Source organism: Pristis pectinata, chromosome 3 (genome assembly GCF_009764475.1).
Source record: "Pristis pectinata isolate sPriPec2 chromosome 3, sPriPec2.1.pri, whole genome shotgun sequence".
NCBI classification, from domain to species: Eukaryota; Metazoa; Chordata; class Chondrichthyes; order Rhinopristiformes; family Pristidae; genus Pristis; species Pristis pectinata.
The window spans coordinates 115,160,550-115,183,231 of record NC_067407.1 but is presented as its reverse complement, the minus strand read 5'-3'; the positions used below and the strand labels follow the sequence as shown (position 1 = coordinate 115,183,231).

The 22,682-nt window shown below is 38.0% G+C and overlaps 1 protein-coding gene across 7 annotated transcripts in view; it reads right to left on the bottom strand.

The window, feature by feature from the left end:
• Positions 1–22,682, bottom strand: part of mta3 (metastasis associated 1 family, member 3) — a 188,536-nt gene that overhangs the window by 4,704 nt on the left and 161,150 nt on the right. For 5 of the 7 annotated variants that reach the window (XM_052012144.1, XM_052012141.1, XM_052012137.1 and 2 more), the window contains exon 20: positions 12,716–12,751. The exons of 1 other annotated variant lie outside the window; for it this stretch is intronic. In XM_052012144.1, coding sequence (XP_051868104.1) covers positions 12,716–12,751 — 36 coding nt within the window. Of the gene's footprint in view, positions 1–6,417; positions 6,446–12,715; positions 12,752–22,682 lie in introns of all 7 variants that reach the window. One more of the 7 variants, XM_052012140.1, reaches the window with a different exon arrangement.

Genomic DNA, 22,682 nt, shown 5'->3' with positions numbered 1-22,682 from the left:
TTTTTTTGGATTAGAGGAAGTTGAATAGTGATACTCTTCAGAGACTGATGTAATGGCCTTTGCTTAAATTATAATTCATTAATGAGAGACTTGGGTGAAAGCCACAGTTTCTAACTTCATGGATAACACAAAACTTGGCAGTATTGTAAACTGCAAAAAGTGTAGTGACAGAATGCAATTCAATATAAACAGACTGGTGAAATGGGCATAGGCATGCCAGATGAAGTTTGATGCATAGAAAGATAAGGTATTGCATCCGTGGTAAGAAACTGGAGAAGAGGCAATATAGAATAAAGAATGCTATTGGAAAAGGGTTGGAAGAGCAGGGGGACAAATCACTGAAAGTAATAGGGTAGATTGAGAAAGATTGAGATAAGGCATACACAATTCTGGGCTTTATCAATAGAAGCATAGGAGTATAAAAAGCATGAAGTTATGTTAAACCTTTACACAGCACCAGTCTGGCCTCAACTGAAATAGTGTGTTCATTTTTGGTCACTACATTATAGGAAGGATGTGAGGGTTCTAGAGAGGGTCCAGAAAAGATTTATGAAAATGGTCCTTGGTAGAGAGTTTAGTTACCAGGACAGATTGAGAGGCAGGGATTATTTGCTTTGAGAGGAGGCTGAGTGGATATTTAATAGAAGTATAAAGTGAAGAAGGGTGTAAACAGAGTGCATGGGGGTAGGCTGTTCCCTTTGGTGAAGGAGTCAACGACGACAGGTCATGAATATAAAATAGAGGGGAAGAAAATTCGGAGTGACCTGAGGGAGAAAACTTTTTTCATGTAGTATACCTTTGGAATTTGAAATGCATTGCCTGCAGATGTGGTGGAGGCAAGTTTATTAAGACCAACAGGGAATTGGATAAATATATGATGGAGAAAGGGACAGTGAGCAGAACTAAAGAGTTTATCTGGCAGGGAGCTGGTTCTGACATCATGGGTTGAATAGTCTCCTGTGAAGTAGCCGTTTAGTGATTCTATGATGTCAGTACAGTTCTTTCAGGCAACATGGGCAGTAAATGCCACCAATGCAACAAAAGAAAAACAGGGATTAAGGGGTGCACAAATCAAGGTTAGCTAATAAACCAGTATAAATTTATGGACAATGCATGAGAGACATTAATATGTTTTTCGTTAATTTCAGAAGCAAGCTTACAAATTTAAAACATTAATTACAAAAACTAACCATTGTAACATTTTATATCTTACAACATTTTTAAATGACTCAAAGTTTACAATTGCATAAATGGCTTTTCTTTTAACTCAAGAATAATAGCTTGCAAACTATAAACACCACTGCTGAAAACCAACTTATCATTCAGACAAAATACTTAATGACTTAAATTAGTGCCGCAATGTGAGCAATCGAAACAAAAGCAATTCATTCTTTAGTATATAATTAAGTGAAACAATCAATAGTCCTGTCACTGCTTCCAGCTCCACTATATGGCTTCACAGCTCTAATCAATTGTATCCAAAGATGTGACTTGGACTTAAATTATTAATTTATATACTTTGCGTCTATATCATTGCCTGCTTGAGCACATGGTGCAACATTCTAAAATAGTCTACATTCATGCAACTAGTTAGCCACATAATTCCTGGACATAGATCCAATCCTGCGATTTCTCAATGCAACAACAACAACTAACTTACTTGGACCTTTTAATATATTTGGGTACCATACAACTACAAGCAAGATATGACTTGAAAGCAAATTTTCTGTTCTCTATTCAGGCCCTTCGGCACAGCTTTGTGGGCCGAAAGGCCTGAATTGTGCTGTAATTGTTCTACGTTCTGTTCATAGCAGTAATGCAACAAAATGGCTAAAATACCCACAATTCATTTTTTTCTTTTTTGTACATTAAGCCACACTTGAGCCTCCTTTAAATATGAAAAATATTCTAAAAATGCCTGCTAACTGTAACAGAGCTGCCACCATAACAATACTGATCATTATCCTTTTGATTATGGGATGTAAAATGTATTAATTCCTAAATGATTTCTTTACTCAAGAAGCAAGTCATTCAATAGTAATTCAAAAAAAAGTTATTTCAGATGCTGAAAACCTGAAAAGACAAAAGTACTCCATATAAGTCTGGCAGCATCAGTGGAGGGACAAATAGTGTAAGCATTTTAGATCAAAGGCTTTTCATCAGATCCTAGCAAGGAAGAAAAACTATAAAAGTCATTAAAATACAGATGGTCTTTCATCAATTCTGACTAAAAGCCATCAGCCTAAAACATCATATCTGTTTCTCACTCCACAGGTGCTCCCTGACCTACTGAGTATTTCCAGCATTTCACTTTTACAACAGATTATTCAGTTTTATTCCCCCCAAAAGGGACTGCAATTTGATAAATATACAGAAACATTTAGCACTCATCAAGAATGATAGGGGTGTGGTAGATACAGCTAATTAATTTGGCTTCTTCAGTTTCTATGTAAGATTATTAAAGAAAGTTATCAAAGATTATTAAACCTGCATGTATCTATCACTTACTTTGAAATAAATGCTTCATATAAGGAGCTTTGGAAAAAGAGTTCAGCCTCAAAGATGTACAATTTATTAAGGAAGGTTTATTATTGAGAAATACAGAAGTCAATTTACTAGCTTGCATGAATGAAAACCAAACTTTGTACAAGGTTTGTCGCATGGCAGTTGATGGCTGAGACAAAGTGACCTTTCCGCACAAACACTTTGCTCTTTCTCATTTTCCCGATCCAGCAATGTAAATGAGAGCCATTACCATTTGTCCAGCATTGGACTGATATATTTTCTTAAGTAAGACACAAGATCTTTTTCATTAATTTTGTTGACATTTTAAAACAATTTCTTCATTTTGTTGAGTACATCAGTAGCTAATATTAAAAACAAAGATCATACAACCGTAAATGCTATCAAGAACTGCCTCATGAATCTGTGTGATGCAAAGAAAGATACAAGTGCATTCACTCACACCTAATCGCCAAATCATGTAAATGACCTAACAAGAGTGTGACAGTGACTAACATTGCTCCCCCTGTCGCTCAGAGATTCACCTTACTGTGGTCAATAAATGGGAGTGCCAATGAAAGGCAGCATTGTCAATACATCTCATTCCTATCCAGAATATCATCATCAGAAGAAAAAGCAACACAGGTTACTGTGCAACTCTGGTTCTGTTCAATTTATGTAGATCAATTGTAAAAAGTAATCACATTATCTGAGTGATCTAAGTATTAAATATTGCTCAGAAATTTGGAATCATACTTTTCAGTAGGATTTCCAGACAAAATGAAGTATTTAGTGAAAGAGGGAAATGAAGAGAAGCTGTCCAAGTTTCCTCTTATCTATTTCAGTGTCAGGCAACTGCTAAGTTATCAACCATAACTGAAAATACATAGAAATGATCAGATTTCACCATTAACATTCAGAGTTATGTAAAACATGCTTTATTTTAAATAGTTTTATTCCATACCAATATTATTGGAAAAAAGGTAATGGAAAGTTGATGAAAACAATGGGAATTGGATGTATAAATGGTTTTATGTCTTATAACATGGATAATAGTCCACAATTAAAACCAATCATTTCAAGCCTCTGCAGATAAATTTCTTTCAGATCTTCCAAATATTAGTTCATGAATGGGAGGCAAGGCACAGATTGTGGACAAACCCCAGATTGTGGACAAACCCCATTTCCTGCCTCTGACAGACATGCTGTATACATGATGACTGATATCATAAATTGTCATACCCCCATTCAAGTCTGACAGCAAAGAGAAATCTGCTTGTATGTGAAAAATAATGATACAAAAGAATCATATTGTGCATGCATAAAATTTACTGTGTGAAGAGAAACTTTGAAAGATAGCACTGTTAGACATGATGGAAAATGAATGTCTGGTCAATCATTGAGAGGGATGTTCTAACACTCTTTGGTAATAAATGTAACTTTCCTCATGAAATTTTGCAATGATTGTCCATTTTGTACAGTCAAATTTCATATTAATGTATAGTTACAAAGGAATGTAAACGTGTTAACAATAGAAAAGAGATACCATCACTGAGTAAGGAAGTGACAGTACTAATTATGATAATATAAACAGGAATCAAGGCAGACTCTCTAAAATCTGTGGCTTTGATTTGATGAAAACAATCACCATTTTCAAACATTCCGCCTCATCAGTATACGTAGTGCATCCTGATTTTGATTAAGCTGTTTCTGTATTGAAATTGCATTGCTGATTTAAAAAGCACTTGACTGATGCCTATGAGGGGCTGGGAGATTTGAGAGAGAGCAAGAGAACGATGACCAAGAACTAGAAAGAAAATCAATCAGATAATTTTAAAAAGACAATGTGTAATCTATTGGAACTGGAGAATTTCACTTGGAAGTCAAAGAACTTAAAATCATCTTTGTATTAAACATGAGTAATTGGCCATATTGATCTCCACACACTCGATTCCATTGACTTCTAAGAGAGGTGGAAGACCGTATGAAAAAACCCAGGCCAAAGTGGAAATAAAATCTGGATAGTTCTCTCTGGACTCTTTGGACAATTAATGATTGGTAATTTTTTTTTATTATTGTGGCATGTACTGAGGTACAGTGAAAAACTTTGTTTTACATGCCATCCATACAGTTCATTCCAAAACACAAATACAAGAAGGTAGTGCAAAGAGAAAGGCATTAATAGAATGTAGAATATGGTGTTGTGGTTACTGTTACAGAGGAAGTGCAGTGCAGGAAGGCAAATAAGGTGCAAGGGACATGATGAGGTAGCTTGAAAGATCAGCTACTCGGACTCAGTACCTGCAGTTTGTACAAAGACATCGTTGCTTTAAACAGAAACTTCCAATCTATCTCAACTTTTCTCCTTAGAAGTCCATGTCCAGATTTATAAATTAAACTTTATAGAAACTCATCACATTGTAATCCTGCTCTTCCCTGCTCCACCACAGGTCCTGGTCACATCCCCACCTCCAACCACAACTGGTGTCACAATAGCAACCTGATTTGCATCTCTTGGCTTGAACTGCAACAACAACTTGCATTTAATACAACGCAATTAAAGTACTTCACAACAGAATTAACAAAAACAAAAGATTCTTATTGAGCCACAAAGAAATATTTGGAGAGATTAGCAAAAGCAAAAGCTTGGTCAAAGAAGTAGGTTTAAGCCAAAAGTCTCATTGTTAGAGAGAGGGAGGAAGAGGTGATGAGGTTCAGGAGGGAATACCAGAAGCTCTAGAAGGAAACTCCTATGAGTGAAAAAGGTCAATGTCCCCATCTTTTAAAAATTGTCTTCCATTGTTGTATAAAATTTTGATAAATCTTAAGGATGATGCATGACTGTAAAAAGAAAACTGTCAGAAAGTAGTAAAGGACTAGTTTTAGGTCAAATGTTAGAAGTGTGAGTATGGAAAGAAAATTCACTTTAAGGTATACCATGTTAAAATAAAGAGAAGAGGTCCTCCATGTGCAAACATACATCTCCAAAAGAAGTTCAAAATGTCTAGCTATCAAAAGTGAAAATGGAATAATGTGTCTTTTACTTAAGAGCGTTAAGTTATAAAAATGAAGACTCTGTCCAAGGCTGAAGTTAGACTGCAATTGATGCAGGTGGTTTCAGACTTCCTACTATAGGAATCATATAAAGGCAATAGAAAAGAGAGAGACAACAGGGGTTACCATTATCCAGATAGTTCACAGTGCCTTTTCAAAGAAATCATTTCTAAAGGTATGGTGCAGCAAAGATATAGTGGGATTAAATTTTGTGCTTTTTGTAGAGTCTTTTGGTGTTGTAATAATCAGTAAAGTTTATCATGTTTTTCTAATGTGATTGCAAAATTGAAAAGCATATGAAAATGTTCTTACTGTTGCATTTATATACTGTATATAATGGCCAAATAATGGATTGTAATGTCCTGCTGTATGAAATCACTGGGATGAGAGTCCTGAACTTTGTTTGCATACTGATAAAATATGACGGGTGAATAGTTTTGAATTGCTAAGGTAATCTGCCGTACACAAGATCTAAGTTAACAGATGGATTCAGACTCTCCACATGAAGAATATTCACAACAGATGTGCACAACTAATTAAGTACATGCTTTATTATAGCATTTAGAATAATTCTTGAACATTAAACCATGAATTTGAAAGCAATTTTAAAACTGGCAGCTTTAAAGGAGCATGACAAATGCTACAAAATAATCAGTATAACTTTCTAAATATCCTTAAAATTATACAATTCATCTTAAGGAATAAGAAACAAAATCACAGTTCTTGCTGAGTCACATAAATTAACATGTAGTTCTAACTGCCAACAGTCCCTCCCTTATGAAATGACAAACAGTCCCATTTATTGTCTGGCTGTGAATGGCTTTTAAGTGAGCATTAAGTCATGGGAAGAGCTATACTTACTGTGGAGAGACGTTCAATTGCTTCAGCACTGAAATGAGATAAGCATTCAAACATTTAAAAATGGTTCTACAAACAGACACCTTTCTCTTAACTTGCTGGCCCTTCAGGAAAAAGTGGTGGAAAAGTCGGATTGCTCCTGAAAATGGGTGAAGGAGTTGCTGCACATGATTAAGCTGCGGCTGCTGCTTGCAATACAGTCACCACCTCAAATTCATGCTGCCTGCTCATTCACATGATGGACACCACTAACAGTGCAGTTACAGGCTTATTGCCTTAACAGATTGACAAGCATCACCTGAAGCCAACCTGCACCTCTTATAAGGGAGTTGCATGTGGTTGCAGTGCATGCTGGTAGCCATTCTATAATTGAGGACAGCAAGGGAGATGGACATATAGCATAGCAATTGGCTCCATGGTTTGTTAATGTAGCCTTAATGTAGGAGATGGGGAGGAAAGGAATTATCTTGGTTTCATAGGAGGCCTTCCATACACACTCAGAAGGCTATGTGAGGATGAAGCTGTGCAGGAAGTCTAGAAAACCTGGAAGCAATGTTGCAGGAAGTTCAAGGAACTCACAAGTGATCATGGAGTTTAAAAGTGATCAAAGGCCAGTGAAGGCATCTTCAAATAGCGTGTCAACTCAATTGACTACCAAGCTCACAACTGCTCAGAGCATCACATGCTTATCATTCTCTATCAATCAGGACCTAGAAATAAAATTAATCTGCCCTATGGCCCCGCATTTACCTACCACTGTCATAAGCCTCACACCCACAACTCACAGCTTGAACCTTCAAACATGATAAGCACGTCTCCCCAACCAATGTATGGCACTCACCAGCACAAAGTGGCACAAAATCTTAGGCAGGAGGAACAAACCAGTACAGACACAGCTGCATCATCTGGAGAAGAAATTGCTCCACAGTATTGAAAATGCCAGGATTGAATCAGTGACCAGCAGAGGGGACGAAGTCCGAGATGACGATACTTTCAAACCTAACCTTCCTTGTCACATCCAATTTCTGACTCTTCCTCCAAACCCATCTTACCTGCCTACTTTTCTTTCCTTCGCTCTACTCACCACAGCCCTTTCTCCTTTCAAGTACCTAAGAATGACAAATCTGGCCAAGCAGTGACAGACAGCAAGAAAGAGCGTGGTAAAAAAGCTTGCTTTAGTCATTAACTCCCAGAGATTCAATTTGCTGCCCTATTCCATGCAGGCATTGTTACAGCTCTGTGCTGAGTGAGCTGAAAGGTTATAGCAAAAGAGCTAGAGCTGTGTGACAAGAAATGGGGACCAGAACAACCACATTATTGGTTTTAACACTGCTAAAAACATTTTAAGAAGTTAAAGTGTAAATATTTAAAGATACCATAACATAGTGAGTTTAAAAAAATAATGTTCAAGTCTACAGGGTATGGCAATTTTTTGAAAGTTGTTACATTCAAATGATAATGACACAATGAAAATTCATGCCTATCTTTATTAGTGAATAAGTAATTACAATTAAATTCAGTTCTAATATGGTTCTGCAAACTGTGCAAATTTCAAAAAGTAATCTTTTTTGGAAACCTGCTATTTTCAGTGGCTTACTAAAAATTATGCCAGGTGTGGCAGTGGCACCAGCCCAAGTAGATCAGAACTGTTTGTAATCATTGTTATTATTGGTTTCTCTTCTGTGATCTTTTTCAACCCAAATGTTTCGGCTCAATTGCTTTATTGATGGATAAATTCTAAATTTGGTTGCCTGATATATACAATAGGCACATAAATTTAAACCTTACTTCTGAGGCTCCATGTTTTGCATCTCATTAGCGGATGCAAAGCTTGGACACACTTGGCTTACAGAAAATATTTTTTAAAAAACTTAGATCGCAGAGAGTTTTATCTGGAGCTATTGACGCCTACTGAATATTTTATAGAAAAAAGTTCTTGTTTTACATATGTTTGTAGATTGCACTTCCCCAATTCCCCAGTTCAATCCTTTGCACCACCCAAAGCTTTGTTACCATGACCTAACTTGCACTGTCCCATTCATGTATCACCCCTATGTTCACACTGACATACATCTACTCCTGCTTAAGCAGTGCTTCAATTTTAACATTTTCATCCTCACTTTCAAGTCCCTCCATTGCTATATAATCTCTCTTAGCTCTACGTTTCTTTAAGATACTCCTCCAAATCTGACCTCTTCAGCGTCCCCAATTTTATTCACTCCATCAGTGGCCATGCCTTCAACTGCCAAGGTCTAAGCTATGGAATTCATATCCTAAACCTCTATGTTTCTCTTTTCTCCTTCAAGATGCCTCTTAAAACCTACTTCTTTACCATTTGTAATGTCATAGTAATAGCTCCTCTGGCAAAGAGTGATCATAACAGGAAGAACCAAGTTAAACAATGACTTAAATAAACCCATTTACAGAGGTGTGAGGAATGAGCTGACCATGTAATATTGAAAGCTATGACTGCAGATAAATAATAGCAAGCAGTTAAAGAAATAATCTGTAATTTTCATGAATATACATTCCATCAAGAAATAGAAATGCCACAGGAAATAAGTTCCATGCATAACTAACCAGAGAGGTCAAGGATATCATTAAATTAAACCAGGAAGTTTATAATACTGCCAAAAAATATAATGCATGAGGATTGAGGAGTAGTTGAAGCGAAGCATGGGCCAAAGATCGAAAGGGACATGACAAATAGTAATAGTGATCTTTACATCTTCCTATTTATTTGTTTTTTTATTAATACACAGAATTGAAGCATCGCTGGAACCAGTTTGTTGAGTCTTTACTGCATTCTCTTTTTAACAAGTATATCCTTTCTAATTTATGGAGACCCAAAACAATACTCCAGGTGTTTTCTCACCAAGGCCCTCTATAATGTACTAAGACATCCTCAGTTTTGACATCTTGTGATAAAGGCTAACGTACCATTTGCCTTCCCAAATTGCCTGCTACACCTCCATGTTAGCTTTCAGTTACTTATGTGCAAGGGCACTCAGATCCCTTTGAATACCAATATTTCCCAATGTTGCATCACTCAGAAAGTATTCAGAATTTCTGTTTCTTCTACTGAAGTGGATAACCTTACATTTTTCCACATTGGACTCCATTTGCCCTGTTGTTGCCCACTTACTTAACTTGTCTATGTCCTCTTGAAGCCTCTTTCCATCTTCATCATTACTCATCTTCCCAATTAGTTCCGTGCAAACAACAAATTTCGAAGTGGTACATTTGGTCCTCAGAGTCAAATCATGTATATAGATTGCAAACAGTTGGGCTCCAATAACTGACAACTTTACCATCCAACTAGACACAGCCTGCCAACAAAGATCAATTTACTCCCACTCCTTGTTTGTTTTTAACCATTAACCAGCTTCCAGTCCACATTAGTATTTACATCCAATTCATTACATACACACTAGTATTTACTTCCTTGACTCGATCTGTTATCTTGACAGGCCTTCCATTCTGCGTTGGTTCAGATGTGATGCGTTCGCCGAGATGTGATTGGTGAAATGGATGATGAAAGATTCCTTTCTATTAGTTGGGGGCAGGGAGGAGGGAGGTTTGGGGTTGGTGGGGAAGCAATAGCTGTACATGTTGGGAGTCAGTTAACGACTGATGAGTTTGTAGGTGTGGTCACAATTTGCATGCTCACATTTATTTGTATTTCCAGCGTCCAGCTATGTCGATCTGTACCAGAACACGACATGCAGGAAGTTCAGAGGGCCTTTATGCCTGCACCCCTTATGATATCTGAGAGGTTCTTCAAAAGGCGTGATAGGTTGTTCACCTTTCCCCTCCTATCTTTAAGTCAAACAATGCATGAAAGTGAGGGAACAGTCAACCAGACTCACAGCAAAGTCAATGCTTCATTGTTTCCCTGCACCAACTGACCTTGAGCTCCTGAGTGGCAGCTTTATCATCAAGATTGGCTCAGTTGTTGTGGCTTTGGATTGAATTCCTATGAAGTTTGACTTCATAGAGTCAAACTGAACAGAAAGTGGCTCTTCGGCCCACCATGTCCATGCCAACCTTCAATTACCAATCTCCACTAACCTATTTACCAGTACTTTAGTCTGTAGCTTTCTCTGCCTTGGTGATTCAAGTGCTCATCTACAACTCATTAAGTGTGGTGAGAGTACCTGCCTTCACCCACTCAGGCAGTGCATTCCAATCACAACCATCCTCTGAGCGAGTAAGTCCTTCCTTGGATCCCCTCTAAATCGCTTGTTTTTTTATTACTGCCACATGTACCGAGAAACTGTGAAAACTTTGGCTTCATGTGTCAGCCAGACAGCTCGTGCCACATATAATTACATTGAGGTAGTATAAAGAAAACAGAATGTGGAATATAGTGTTGCAGTTACAGAGAAAGTGCAGTGCAGGTAGACAAATAAAAGGCAAGGGCTACGATGAGGTAGATTGGGAGATCAAGAGTCCAGGAGTTCATCTTTTAGTGAATGAGAGGCCGTTCAAGAGTCTGATAAGAGTGGGATAGAAGCTGTCCGCGAGTCTGGTGCTATGTGCTCTCAAGAGGAAAGGTTTTATACTATCTACCCTGTCTATGTCCCTCATAATTTTGTACACCCCTATCAGGTCTCCCCTCAGCCTCCACCACTCCAAGGAAAACAAAAACCCAGCTTATCCAGTCCATCCTCATAATTGGCAACATCCTGGTGAATCTGCTCTGCAGTGCAATCACATCCTTTCATATATTCACCCAAGAAGTTTTCCAATGCCAGAGTCAATCTCGCAGCATTTTCATCAATCTTTCTTCTTAGATGTTGCCACTTACCATTTCAAGGGCTGGCTAATGCCAATGAACACTGTGCTTAATCTTGCTCATGATTTCCACCCACTGACTGGATGACCGCCAAAATGAGTCCATGTGGAGTTATTAGAGACACAAGAGACTACAGATGCTGGAAATCTGGAGCAACACACAAAGGAGGTGGAGGAACTCAGCGGGTCAGGCAGCATCAGTGGAGAGAAATGGACAGTCAATGTTTCGGGTCCAGATCCTTCATCAGGACTGGAAAGAAAGAGGGGAGATAGCCAGTATAAAAAGTCGGGGGAAGCAACGGAGCAAGAGCTGGCAGATGATTGGTGAATCCATATGGGTGGGGGGGGGGGCGTGGGTGATAGGCAGGTGAGGGAGGCCACTTACTGTTAACAGCTTATCGCCATGGTTGCCCAGTTTTACCGTCTCAGAGACACACCATCCCACCCCCCCGCACCTCCCCTACCATCCCTACAGTTTAACAAGCTGCTTTTGTCTCCTTCCCTCTTCTGCCAAAGGGTCTTTGACCTGAAACATTGACTCTGTTTCCCTTGCAACCTGACCTGCTGAGTATTTTTTAGCATTTTCTGTTTTTATATTATATGAGTATGTAAATGCTGCTTTATAGAAATGTTGACAATATGTTCTCTCACTATTTAGGCTTTCTAATCTGAGATCGGTTGTTTTAAGGAAGAGAGAAAAACATCCAGGCCAACTTGTTGCAGAGGAAAGCTCTTTCCATGAATAAAAAGTTGGTTAGTCCCAAACCACCTGTTTCCAGTGTGAATATGTTGCATCTCTCACACCTGTAACTTTGCAGTTTCTTTGAACTACTATTTTAGTGGTGAATTAGAATTAGTTGTATCTTACAGTCAGAACCCATTAGAAACAAGATGAACATGAGGAAACCAAATTCATAATAAAGAAATAGGAGCAGGTTGTCCAGCCTCTCAATCCTGAATTGCCATTCAAAAAGATAAAGGCACATCTGTGTCATCTCTGTGCTGGGCCAAGGCAGCTGAAGCATTTCTGTTAATCTCTTTGACTAATTAAAATCTTAGATTTAACATTAAGAACCGATCTAGCTCCAGATACCACGAGGAAGAAATTTCCAAACCTCTAACATCCTTTATGTGTAAAAGTAGTCATCCCTTGAAGGCCTAGGCTAGATTTTTTTTTAGGGGAAGACAGAGACAAGGATATAGAAAGGGAAAATGTAGAAGTGGATCATCATCTCTGCTTCATTTCATCATTGGATCACTAAAAAAAAACAAATTATCAGGTCATTTATCTCATTGACATTTATGGGATCTTGATATGTGCAAATTACCTGCCACATTGCCTGCACTGCGACTGTACATATCTGGCCTAGAAGTGACTTTAAATGTCACGGAGTCTTGAAGGTCACTTTAGAAATGCAAGTCCTTGCGACATATTTGCCTGTTCACACATACATGTACAAATACAAAGGCAACATTATGTGCCATTACCACACAAACAACTTACTTCCTGACTGTGGGGAAACTGGAACTCTGCATCCATCTGCAAAACAAAAATATCATACATGATCTGCCCATAATAAAATTCTGAATCTTACCCAAAACAAAACTTGCATAGTTTAAAAAAAGTGATACCCTAAACCTGCTTTAAGTACAATATTTTGGACTGGAATATGTCAATTATTGGGATAGGTAAGACTGTGCATACTGAAAGGTCAATTTGCAATCTGAATGGCTTCAACTGCTTTATAAATATGCAAAAAATCCTAGTTCTTCAGAAACAGCAGCAATTTAAATGTGCACGTGAGAGTAGGAGTGGATTACTAGAAAGGCTTGCAAATACTATTCCACATTGTCAAGATAACAGCAGAAAATCAAATCTGAATTAAATATACTTCGAGACCTTTTCTCCAACATTTTACAGTGTGCTCAGTCTTCAAAACACAAGTATACAAATGCCTGTTTTAATTTTAATATTTCTAAATTCAATCTGACTAGCCAGGGATACTAAGGTTTAGATTTCAACAACTTGACAAAAGCAACCTAGATTTATTTTAACAAAGTTGTATTGACTCTAGGTTAAGCAGCAGGGGGCACTGACTCTCAGTCTCAAGAGATTTCCTTAAATCCTTAAATGATTCTTGTGGTCATATGATAACTAGGATTTACCTATAATGTCAGCTGGAAAAATGATTAATTGAAAACCAGCAAGTTGATCATCTCTTGAGATTAGTGAAGCAAACTGAGTTTCAAGTTGAGGATTTAATCTGCTTTCTATCTTTTTCTGTTCCTTCTTTTAATCCATTGTATCCTTTCTTCAATAATCTACATGCCAATTTCTGAACAATTTAATAAATTAAAATACAAACAACATGTAATCTCTGTATACAATCAGAAAAGTGAAAAAATAATTTTTCCAAAGGAAAGCGCTCAAGGGAAAGTCCAGAAATGGCTATTGAAATGAAACACAGGTTTACAGTATAGCAAGGAAAAGCAGTGCAGTTTTAATACAAGAATTAAACAGCATAAACAGGATTCACACAATTCTTTTCAATAGATAGTTTAGCATGCTGCTTACATAAATAATTCAAATGAGGGTGATGAACAAAATGCTTTAGATTGCCTGGTAAAATATAAACTGCAGAAATTATGAGAAAGGACTCAACTAATTTCTTATATAATTAAAATGTTCCTCATAAAGAAATCATAAATACATGGTCATGTTTCTGCAAGTTACAAAGAAGTTTTTGGTATTAGTTAAGTGGTATTTCTACTAGATCAGTGACAATGTGATTAAAGTCTGTCAAATTGTTAAACTTTATTATCAAAACTTTAAGAAAGATTAACAAAATTTTGTTAAACATTCGGCATTCAACACCATTGTCTCCTCAGTACTAATCACCAAATGTTAAAACTTAGGCCTCTGTACCTCCACCAGTAACTGGATCCTTGACTTCCTTATCGGGAGACCACAGTCAGTGTGGAACGATAATAAATTTTCCTCCTCACTGACAATCAACACAGACTCACTTCAAGGATGCGTGCTTAGCCCACTGTTCTACTCTCTCTACACTATGTGGCTAGGTACAGCTCAAATGCCATCTATAAATTCGCTGATGACACCACTGCTGTTAGTAGAATCTCAGATGTTGACAAGGCGATGTACAGGATCGGCTAGTTGAGTGGTATCGCAACAACAAGCTTGCACTCAACATCAGCAAGGCCGAGGAATTGATTGTGGACTTCAGGTCAGGGAAGTCAGGAGAACACACACCAGTCCTTATTGAGGGGTCAGCGGTGCATCAAGTTCCTGGGCATCAACATCTCAGAGGATCTATCCTCCGCCCAACACATTGATGCAATCACGAAGAAGGCACGCCAGCAGCTCTACTTCATGAGGAGTTTGAGGAGATTTGGTATGTCGCCAAAAGCTCTTGCAAATTTCTATAGATGTACTGTGAAGAGCAGTCTGACTGGTTGCATCACTGCCTGGTATGGCGGCTCCAATGCACAGGATCGAAAGAGGCTGCAGAAGGTTGTAGATTCAGCCAGCTCCATCATGGGCACAACCCTCCCCACCATTGAGGACATCTTCAAGAGGTGGTGCCTCAAGAAAGCGGCATCCATCACTAAGGACCCTCACCATCCGGTACATGCCCTCTTCTCATTACTATCAATAGGGAGGAGGTACAGGAACCTGAAGACCCACACTCAATGAGTCAGAAACAGCTTCTTCCCCTCCACCATCAGATTTCTGAACAGTCCATGAACCTATGAACACTGCCTTGTTATTCCTTTTTTTTGCACTATTTATTTATTTTTGTAATTTATCATAATTTTATGTCTTTGCACTGTACTGCTGCTGCAAAAGCAACAAATTTCACATTATATATGTCAGCGATAAACAAATCTGATTCTGATTCTAAGTATATTTGTTTATTGAGAAATATATGAAAACTGAAAAAATTACAATCAAAATAATCAATTTTCAGGACTGTCTAACAAATGTGTAGGATGTTTTCAATCAGTGTAAATTAAAGCCAACTCTAAATATAATATTAACTTAGATATGTAGAATTAAAATATATCATCTATACAAATATATGATTGTATTATAGCAGATATAGGACAGGTAACCAAATGCTTGATCAAAGAGACACTTGCGGGCTGCCCCCCAAAAAATCACTACACAAAAGATGAATTTCACTGTGTGTTTCAATGTACATGTGACTAATAAAGATCTTATCTTATCTTAGAGGAGGAGAAAAAGATAGATAGAATTCCAGAGCTTTGGAGGCACAAATGACAGTGGTGGAGTGATTAAATCCTTGGCAGTTCAAAAGGTTAGAATTAAAGCAATGCTATAAAGAAGAGGGGATCACAGAGTTAGCAATGAATTTTACTTCCCACAAATGTACTGTCCTTATTTAAATTCCTTTATTCCTCTGGTATAATTAATATGACTACTACATAATTAATTTTATGAAAAATCTCAAAATACATGGATGATCCATACTACAAGTTTTAACTTAATCAGCGTATTTGCTGACAGGGTAATGTCACTTGAAAACAGCAATCATTCAATTGCTCAAGTGGCTAAAAGTAATTTCTAGCCTAAAACTTCTAATCAATGGTTAAAATTAAAAGAACATTTTGAGTAAAGCATAGTTAAAAACAGAATTCTAGGCAGGTCTTAGTCACTCTGCAATTTTTCATACACTACGTGACAAGGTCCATCATGGTAAGCTGATCCACGAGATTGGGATCCATGGTGACTTGGTAGTTTGGCTTGCCCACAGAAGGCGGGGGTAGTGGTGGAAGGACATTATTCTTGCTGGAGGTCCATGACCAGTGGCGTTCCGCAAGGATCAGTGCTGGGATCTCTGTTGTGTGTGATATATGCATATAAATGACTTGGATGAAAATGTAGACGGGTGGGTTAGCAAATTTGCAAACAACACAAAGATTGGTAGAGTCATGTCAGTGAAGGTGGTTGTCAAAGGAAACAGGATATAGATCAGTTATAGATATGGGCAGAGAAATGGCAGATGGCGTTTAATCTGGGCAAGCATGAGATCTTGGGAGGTCAAAGGTATGGGGAAAGTTAATACAGTTAATGGCAGGACCCTTAACAGCATTGACGTACAGAGGAATCTTGGGGTCCCAAGTCCATACCTCCCTGAAAGTGGCCATGCAAGTAGATAGGGTGGTAAAGGTGGTGTATGGCATGCTTGCTTTCATTGGTTGGGACATTGAGTATAAGTGTAAGGAAGTCATGTTGTAGCTGTGTAAAACTTTGGATAGGCTGCACTTAGAGTATTATGTGCAATTCTGATCACTCCTTTACAGGAAGGATGAGGAAGCTTTGGAACAGAAGAGATTTATTAGAATACTGCCTGGGTAAGAGAGTATCAGTTATAAAGAGAGGTTGGACAAACTTGGATTGTTTTCTCTGGAGCGTTGGAAGATGAGGGGAGACATGATTGAACTTTATAAAATTAGGAGAAGAATCGAAAGGATAGATCGTCAGAGTCTTTTTCCCAAATGTAAAATTCTAGAGGACATACATTTAAGGTGAGAAGGTGAAAGTTTTAGAGAGATGTGCGGGGAATGCTGTTTTACACAGAGGTTGATTGGTGCCTGGAATGGGCTGGCAGGGGTAGTGGCGGAAGCAGATACAATAGTGGTGTTTATGAGGCTGTTACATAGGCACACAAATATGCAAGGAATGGAGGAATATGGAAATATGCAGGCAGAAGAGATTTAGTTTAACTTGGCAATATGTTTGGCACAGACATCGCGGGCTGAAAGGCCTGTTCCTGTGCTGTTCTATGTTCTATAATCGCAAAATACTTTTTTGTTCTTTTTAAAATTATGGTTTCCCATTTCAAAACTGGATAACATAGCTGACGAAGACAAAAATCTGAATACTGAAATGCTATCTGTTAAATTACAAACAGAAAAATTACAAATAAGGCTTGAAAATCTCACCCATTATTGAAAGAGCAAGTGATTGATTCATTAAAAACAGCAGCAAAAAGATCTGAGAACTCTGTAAAAGCGAAGTTAATTACTGCTATCCTTTCGAACCCAATGCACCAATCAACTTAACTTATTTTTGCTCTTTCTTTACAAGTCAGACCTGGGATAACTCCTTTGCTGATTCTGATGACCTAATATGTAAGGGTTAATCACAAATATGATGGCAACATAATTTAAGCACATGAATCTCAAGACAAAGAGTGTACAAACTGTTACTTTAGAACACAGGATTGCCTACACTTAAGGACTGTCACATCAGACTGCCTAAAGAGAAATGCTTTCTGCTATTATTGACCTAAAGCATCAAGACTTCTCAATATTGAGCCGCCTTCATGCTAAACTGAGGAGTATTTAAGCAAGGTAATCCAGGCCCAAGAAAAGGTTTATAAAGGTTGGTTAGAAATGGTGCAATGCTGTCCAATATTTAGCAATAATCATATGAATGAAAATTTAAAAGGCAAAAACATATTCAGCAAACAGACTTTTCAATTACTTTTCAAAAGATGTTTCACTGCATCATCTAGAGTTGTTGCATTATTCTCCTGGCTTATTAAAATTCTTCTACCAATATAACATGGTCTATGTAATGTTTTCCTGCATTATGGAAAGAAAGGAAGAAATGTACCCTTCAATTAAACAAATGATTTCTGGATTATAAGGCAATTACATACAATTTCCCATACATGACATTCTGAGCAATACAAGAAACAGAATACTTTGAGACCTTTATTGTCCAAAATATACTGAATTCAGCCTTGAATGTACCCAACTGGGCACCAACGCTCCAAGGTACATAATTACAAAGATTCATACTCCTCTGAGTAAACAAATACCTGACCCCTTATCATGAGATGAATTTTAGACTCTCCAGCCAAAGCAAATATTCTCTCAGCATTTATCCGTCAACTTCTTAGAGTGTTATTTATTTCAATTAGACTATCTATTATTCTTCTATAGGCATTTCTTACCCATCCTTTTCTCATAAGGGAACTCCCTCAATTCAGTGAACAATCTAGCAAATTTATATTGCACTACTTCCAACTCACTCCAGCCGCCTTGAATTAAAGGCCAACGCATCACTTTTGTTCCCGACTAATTGCTATATGTGCATGTTAATACTTCTTATATCAGCATTTACTAGCTTCTCATCATACTAAAAACATTCAGTTTTATTATTCTATTAAAAATTAACAACCTCACACTTGCCCAGATTTTACCTCTCCCATCACCTTCTTGCCTATTCATTGAAGCCATGTGCAGACTCTCTCACATAGAAACTGGATTTATTTGAACCTGATGATTCTACGTAAATCCCACAAAAGTAGTGCTTTTCACACGCTTTGAAGGTGTCTGAGCACACTTCCTGTTGAAGTTCCACTAAAGAGGAAATTGAACTGGGTACTTGTAGCCAGTTGTCATGTCATGCCATGAGCATGTCATTTCCCCTTCTGTACTTCATGCTCATGACGACATCATCAACTTGCATAGCAAAAGTAAATCAAAAGGCAACAACCTTTCCCACTAAGCTTTGTATCATCAATAAACTTGTGCTTTGTTCTCTTAGCCATGCCATGATTGTCAGAGGCTGAGGGTCCAGCAATGGATACAAATATACGCTGGATGCTTGCAACACAGGCTCACCTGAAAAGCAGCAAAAGGTTGTCTACCCATCAATCAAACACTTTCACTTAGCCTGCAGATTACACAGAAAGCAAGTTTTCCTAACAATGAAATTTCTGTGGCAATACAAACCTGCTTTTAGATCTAACCTGTGCTCAAGTTGTCTGCTATTACAAAAATATGGTTTCAAACTGGGGATAATTTATGGAGTAATACTATTCAGCCAGGTTTGATACAAATCACTCGTGGCAATGAAAAGGGACAAAGCAGAAAAACAATACAATCTGGTGTTCATAACTGTAATTATGGTCTTCCAAATGTAGTTTATAACAGGCAGGGTTATTGCTGATTAGAAGCTGTACACAGAGGTCATCCAAAGCAAAATCGATGACTTTGAGATAAAAGAGATATAAATTTAAGCTTAAAGTGCTCTGTTACGGACTCAGTGAAAGTCCCTTTAAGATAGAGAGTGTGTGTGTATGTGTGTGTGGGGCGTGCTTACGTCAATAGAAGATAAAGGACGTAATGATGTTGTTGAAGAAGTCAGAAGAAGAAAGAGAGAGAGAGAGAGAAGGGAGAGAGACACCAGCCTGCTTGTTTTCTCTACCGATGGATAAGAAACAATAACTGTGTTTGCCATAGAAATCCATGTATGGAAATTGGAAGTAATCCGGTGGAGTTCACTTTGTTGCTGACCTGGAGAAGGAAACAGGTATTTGTGTGTGGACGACCACGATTCGGATGCTTTTCGGGGTGAGGAAGTCACTACCGAGTAAACACTGGAGTGTCGTTTGGGTTCCATCGTGGAACATTTGGATTTCGTATTTACTCTCTCTATGTTCTCTACATCTACGTCTTATCTTCTGACAACGGTGGTTGTTGAAGAAGCCCTTGCTCATGTTTCACCTATGGCTTGCGGAACTGAACTTTAAGAACCATTCCGGAACTTGGAGTTTGGGACTTTGTCACACACACACACACACACACACACACACACACACACACACACACACACACACACACACAAAGAGTTTAGTTTTAGGGTTAACATTCGAGGTTTAACATTTTTGAATTCAAACATACTAACATTTTTACTTTTATTTTACGTATTATCATAAGTAGTGATTAATAAAATAGTTTTTAACACTAAATCATGCTCAGTGTGTTTCTTTTGTTGCTGGTTTGTGACAGCTCATACTAATAAATCTCTGGGGATAGTACTTAACCCAGAGTGCTAAGAAGGACCAGAGTGGGAACTGGAAGACATTGCCTATCATAAGTCACTAGACACAGTATACAGGAAAAAGACAAATTGTGTAATAAGGTTGACCAATCTGACACATGCAAATAGGGATCTATTCTGATATGGCCTGAGAAACCACTCAACTTTTTGAAACCATTACTTCAAAACCAGATGGATCAAGCATCAGCTTCGGCATTGGATTCAGCCATGACAAAGGCTTGCCCAGTCAATCCTGCGAAGTCCTCCTCATGAATCCATAGAAAGCTGTGGCTCTATTAGAATAATTGTCCAACTGACTTGATAAGCAAAAGTCTGACATAATCAGAACCGCAGAATTACCCAAATTTTAAGTTTCACCCAAAATCCTGGACTCTTCCACCGTGATCCCCAAGTATTTCATGGCCAATTGCAAGAGACAGTTTAGTTGACTCTGGACTCTTACAAAATCTCATGGCATCAGGTCAAATGTAGGCAAGGAAGTCAATCATTTCATTGCTGTATGAAATCCTAAGGCGATTATGCAAGACCATCTTAAACTGCTTCATCAGTGATTATCCATTCACCATGTCAAAAGCGAAGATGTTGGCTGATGATTGCAGAGCGGTCAATTTCATTCACAGTTTCATAGATAATGAAGCAGCTCATGCCTGTTTGCCCAGACAAAATGAGGCATGGGCTGATGAGTGGCTAGAAACATTTGCAAACACTGCCAGGCAATCAATATTTCCAATCTGAGAGAGCTAAAAGACCTCCTTTTGACATTCAAAGCTATTACCATCATCAATTCCCTCATCAACATCCTGTGGGCCAACATGGATCAGAAATATAATGGACTAAACCCAGAGCCAAGACCAAGTTAAAGGCTAGGTAATTCACAGCAATTGATTGTCCCACCAGCTCAACAACACCCTTCCATTTGCCTAGATGAATGCAGATCCAAAAACACTCAAGAATCTTGATATTATCCTGGATTGAGCAGCCTATTTTATTGATACCTTATCCATCAACCTAAATATTCATTCCTTCCATCACTCTATAATGTATCTGCAGTATGTCCCATCTACAAATTGCACCACAGCAAGATACCATTTTAACCACATCTTCGAAACCAGAGGCTTCATTGAGCTTGGATAAGGGTAGCAGGTACATGGGTATTTCCCCATCTGAAAGTTATTCTCTAAGTCACATAGCATCCTGACGTGGAAATCAGTCATCAATCTGGAATTCACTACCTACTTGTACCATAGGAATACCTTCACAACGAAGACTGTAAGTGATTCAATAAGACAGCTCATCACCACCTTCTCAAGCCAAGCTGGGACAGATATTAAAATGATGGCCATCCAGCAATGGCCACAGCCTACCAATAAATAAAAGGTAAGGTGTTTTAATGATCTAAGTAGTTGGTCCCCAAAATTTCTTTGGAGCTCTTCTGCTTGTATCATTTCATAAATGGAATTGGTGGGGCAGTCACTTGCTTCAAATTACTCAACCTTTAATCTGCTCTTATCTTTGTGATTAATCCATTTATGTTTCCAATTTGGGTTGAAAGTGAATGACCTCACCCTTGCTTATATTGAAAACCATTTGCCACAGTTTTGCTATTCATTTAGTCCATTCAAAACTCTAATTTTACACATCCATCCCTAATGCATTCCATACTGTTTCTCTTTATGTTATCAGCAAAGTTGCACAAGTGAACCTCAATACAATCATCTAAAGTATTATTAAATATAATGAGTAGTTGAATCTCAATTCAGACTCTTGTGGAATGGTACCAGTTACATCCTGTCAGGTGAACACTCTGTCTCCTGCTGCTTGACCATTTTCCAAACCAGGCCAAATAATTTGCTGTCAATCCCAAGGGCTTCAGCTTTGGTTAACATTTCTACTCTCTTAATTACCATTAATTTTTGGACAGGAGATGCTATGGAAAGAATTTTTTTTAATCAAGTGAACCTTAAAAGATCATAGTTGGGATATCTGCAAAGTTCTCATTCACTTCCTGTGATGAAAACCATCTTATCCTGGGGATACATCAATTGTTGGTACTATTAGTTTCTTAATTACTATTAATTTGCTCATATTCTTATATTTATTTTGGTTAATCCACATCCCTGGTTCACTGTCGGCACTTTAGCGATGCCTGGTATGTTCTGCTCTTCCTCAGCTGCATAAACTAATACTTATTTAACAGATCTGCCATTTCGGTTTTCTATTTATATTTTCACCATTATCACATTTCACTCTTACTATATCTTTTTCTGGATATGAAAAAGCATTTTGGGTTGATTTCTGTATCCTTTGCGAGTTTCTTTTCACACAACCTTTCTGTAGCTCTGACAATCTGTTTTGCCATTTTGTTCTAGCTACCCCTCCCATTTCCCAAGATATGTGCTGTCTGTGTTCACGTTTTGTTGTTCCTTAGCTCTACAATCATCCATGATTGTACCTTTTAGGAAATAGAGAATATAAGTATACAAGGAATGGAAGCAGTCAGCCAGTTGGTCCCTCATGTCTGCTCTGCTGCTCAATATCTATCAATCTCTACCCTGAATATACTCAGTGG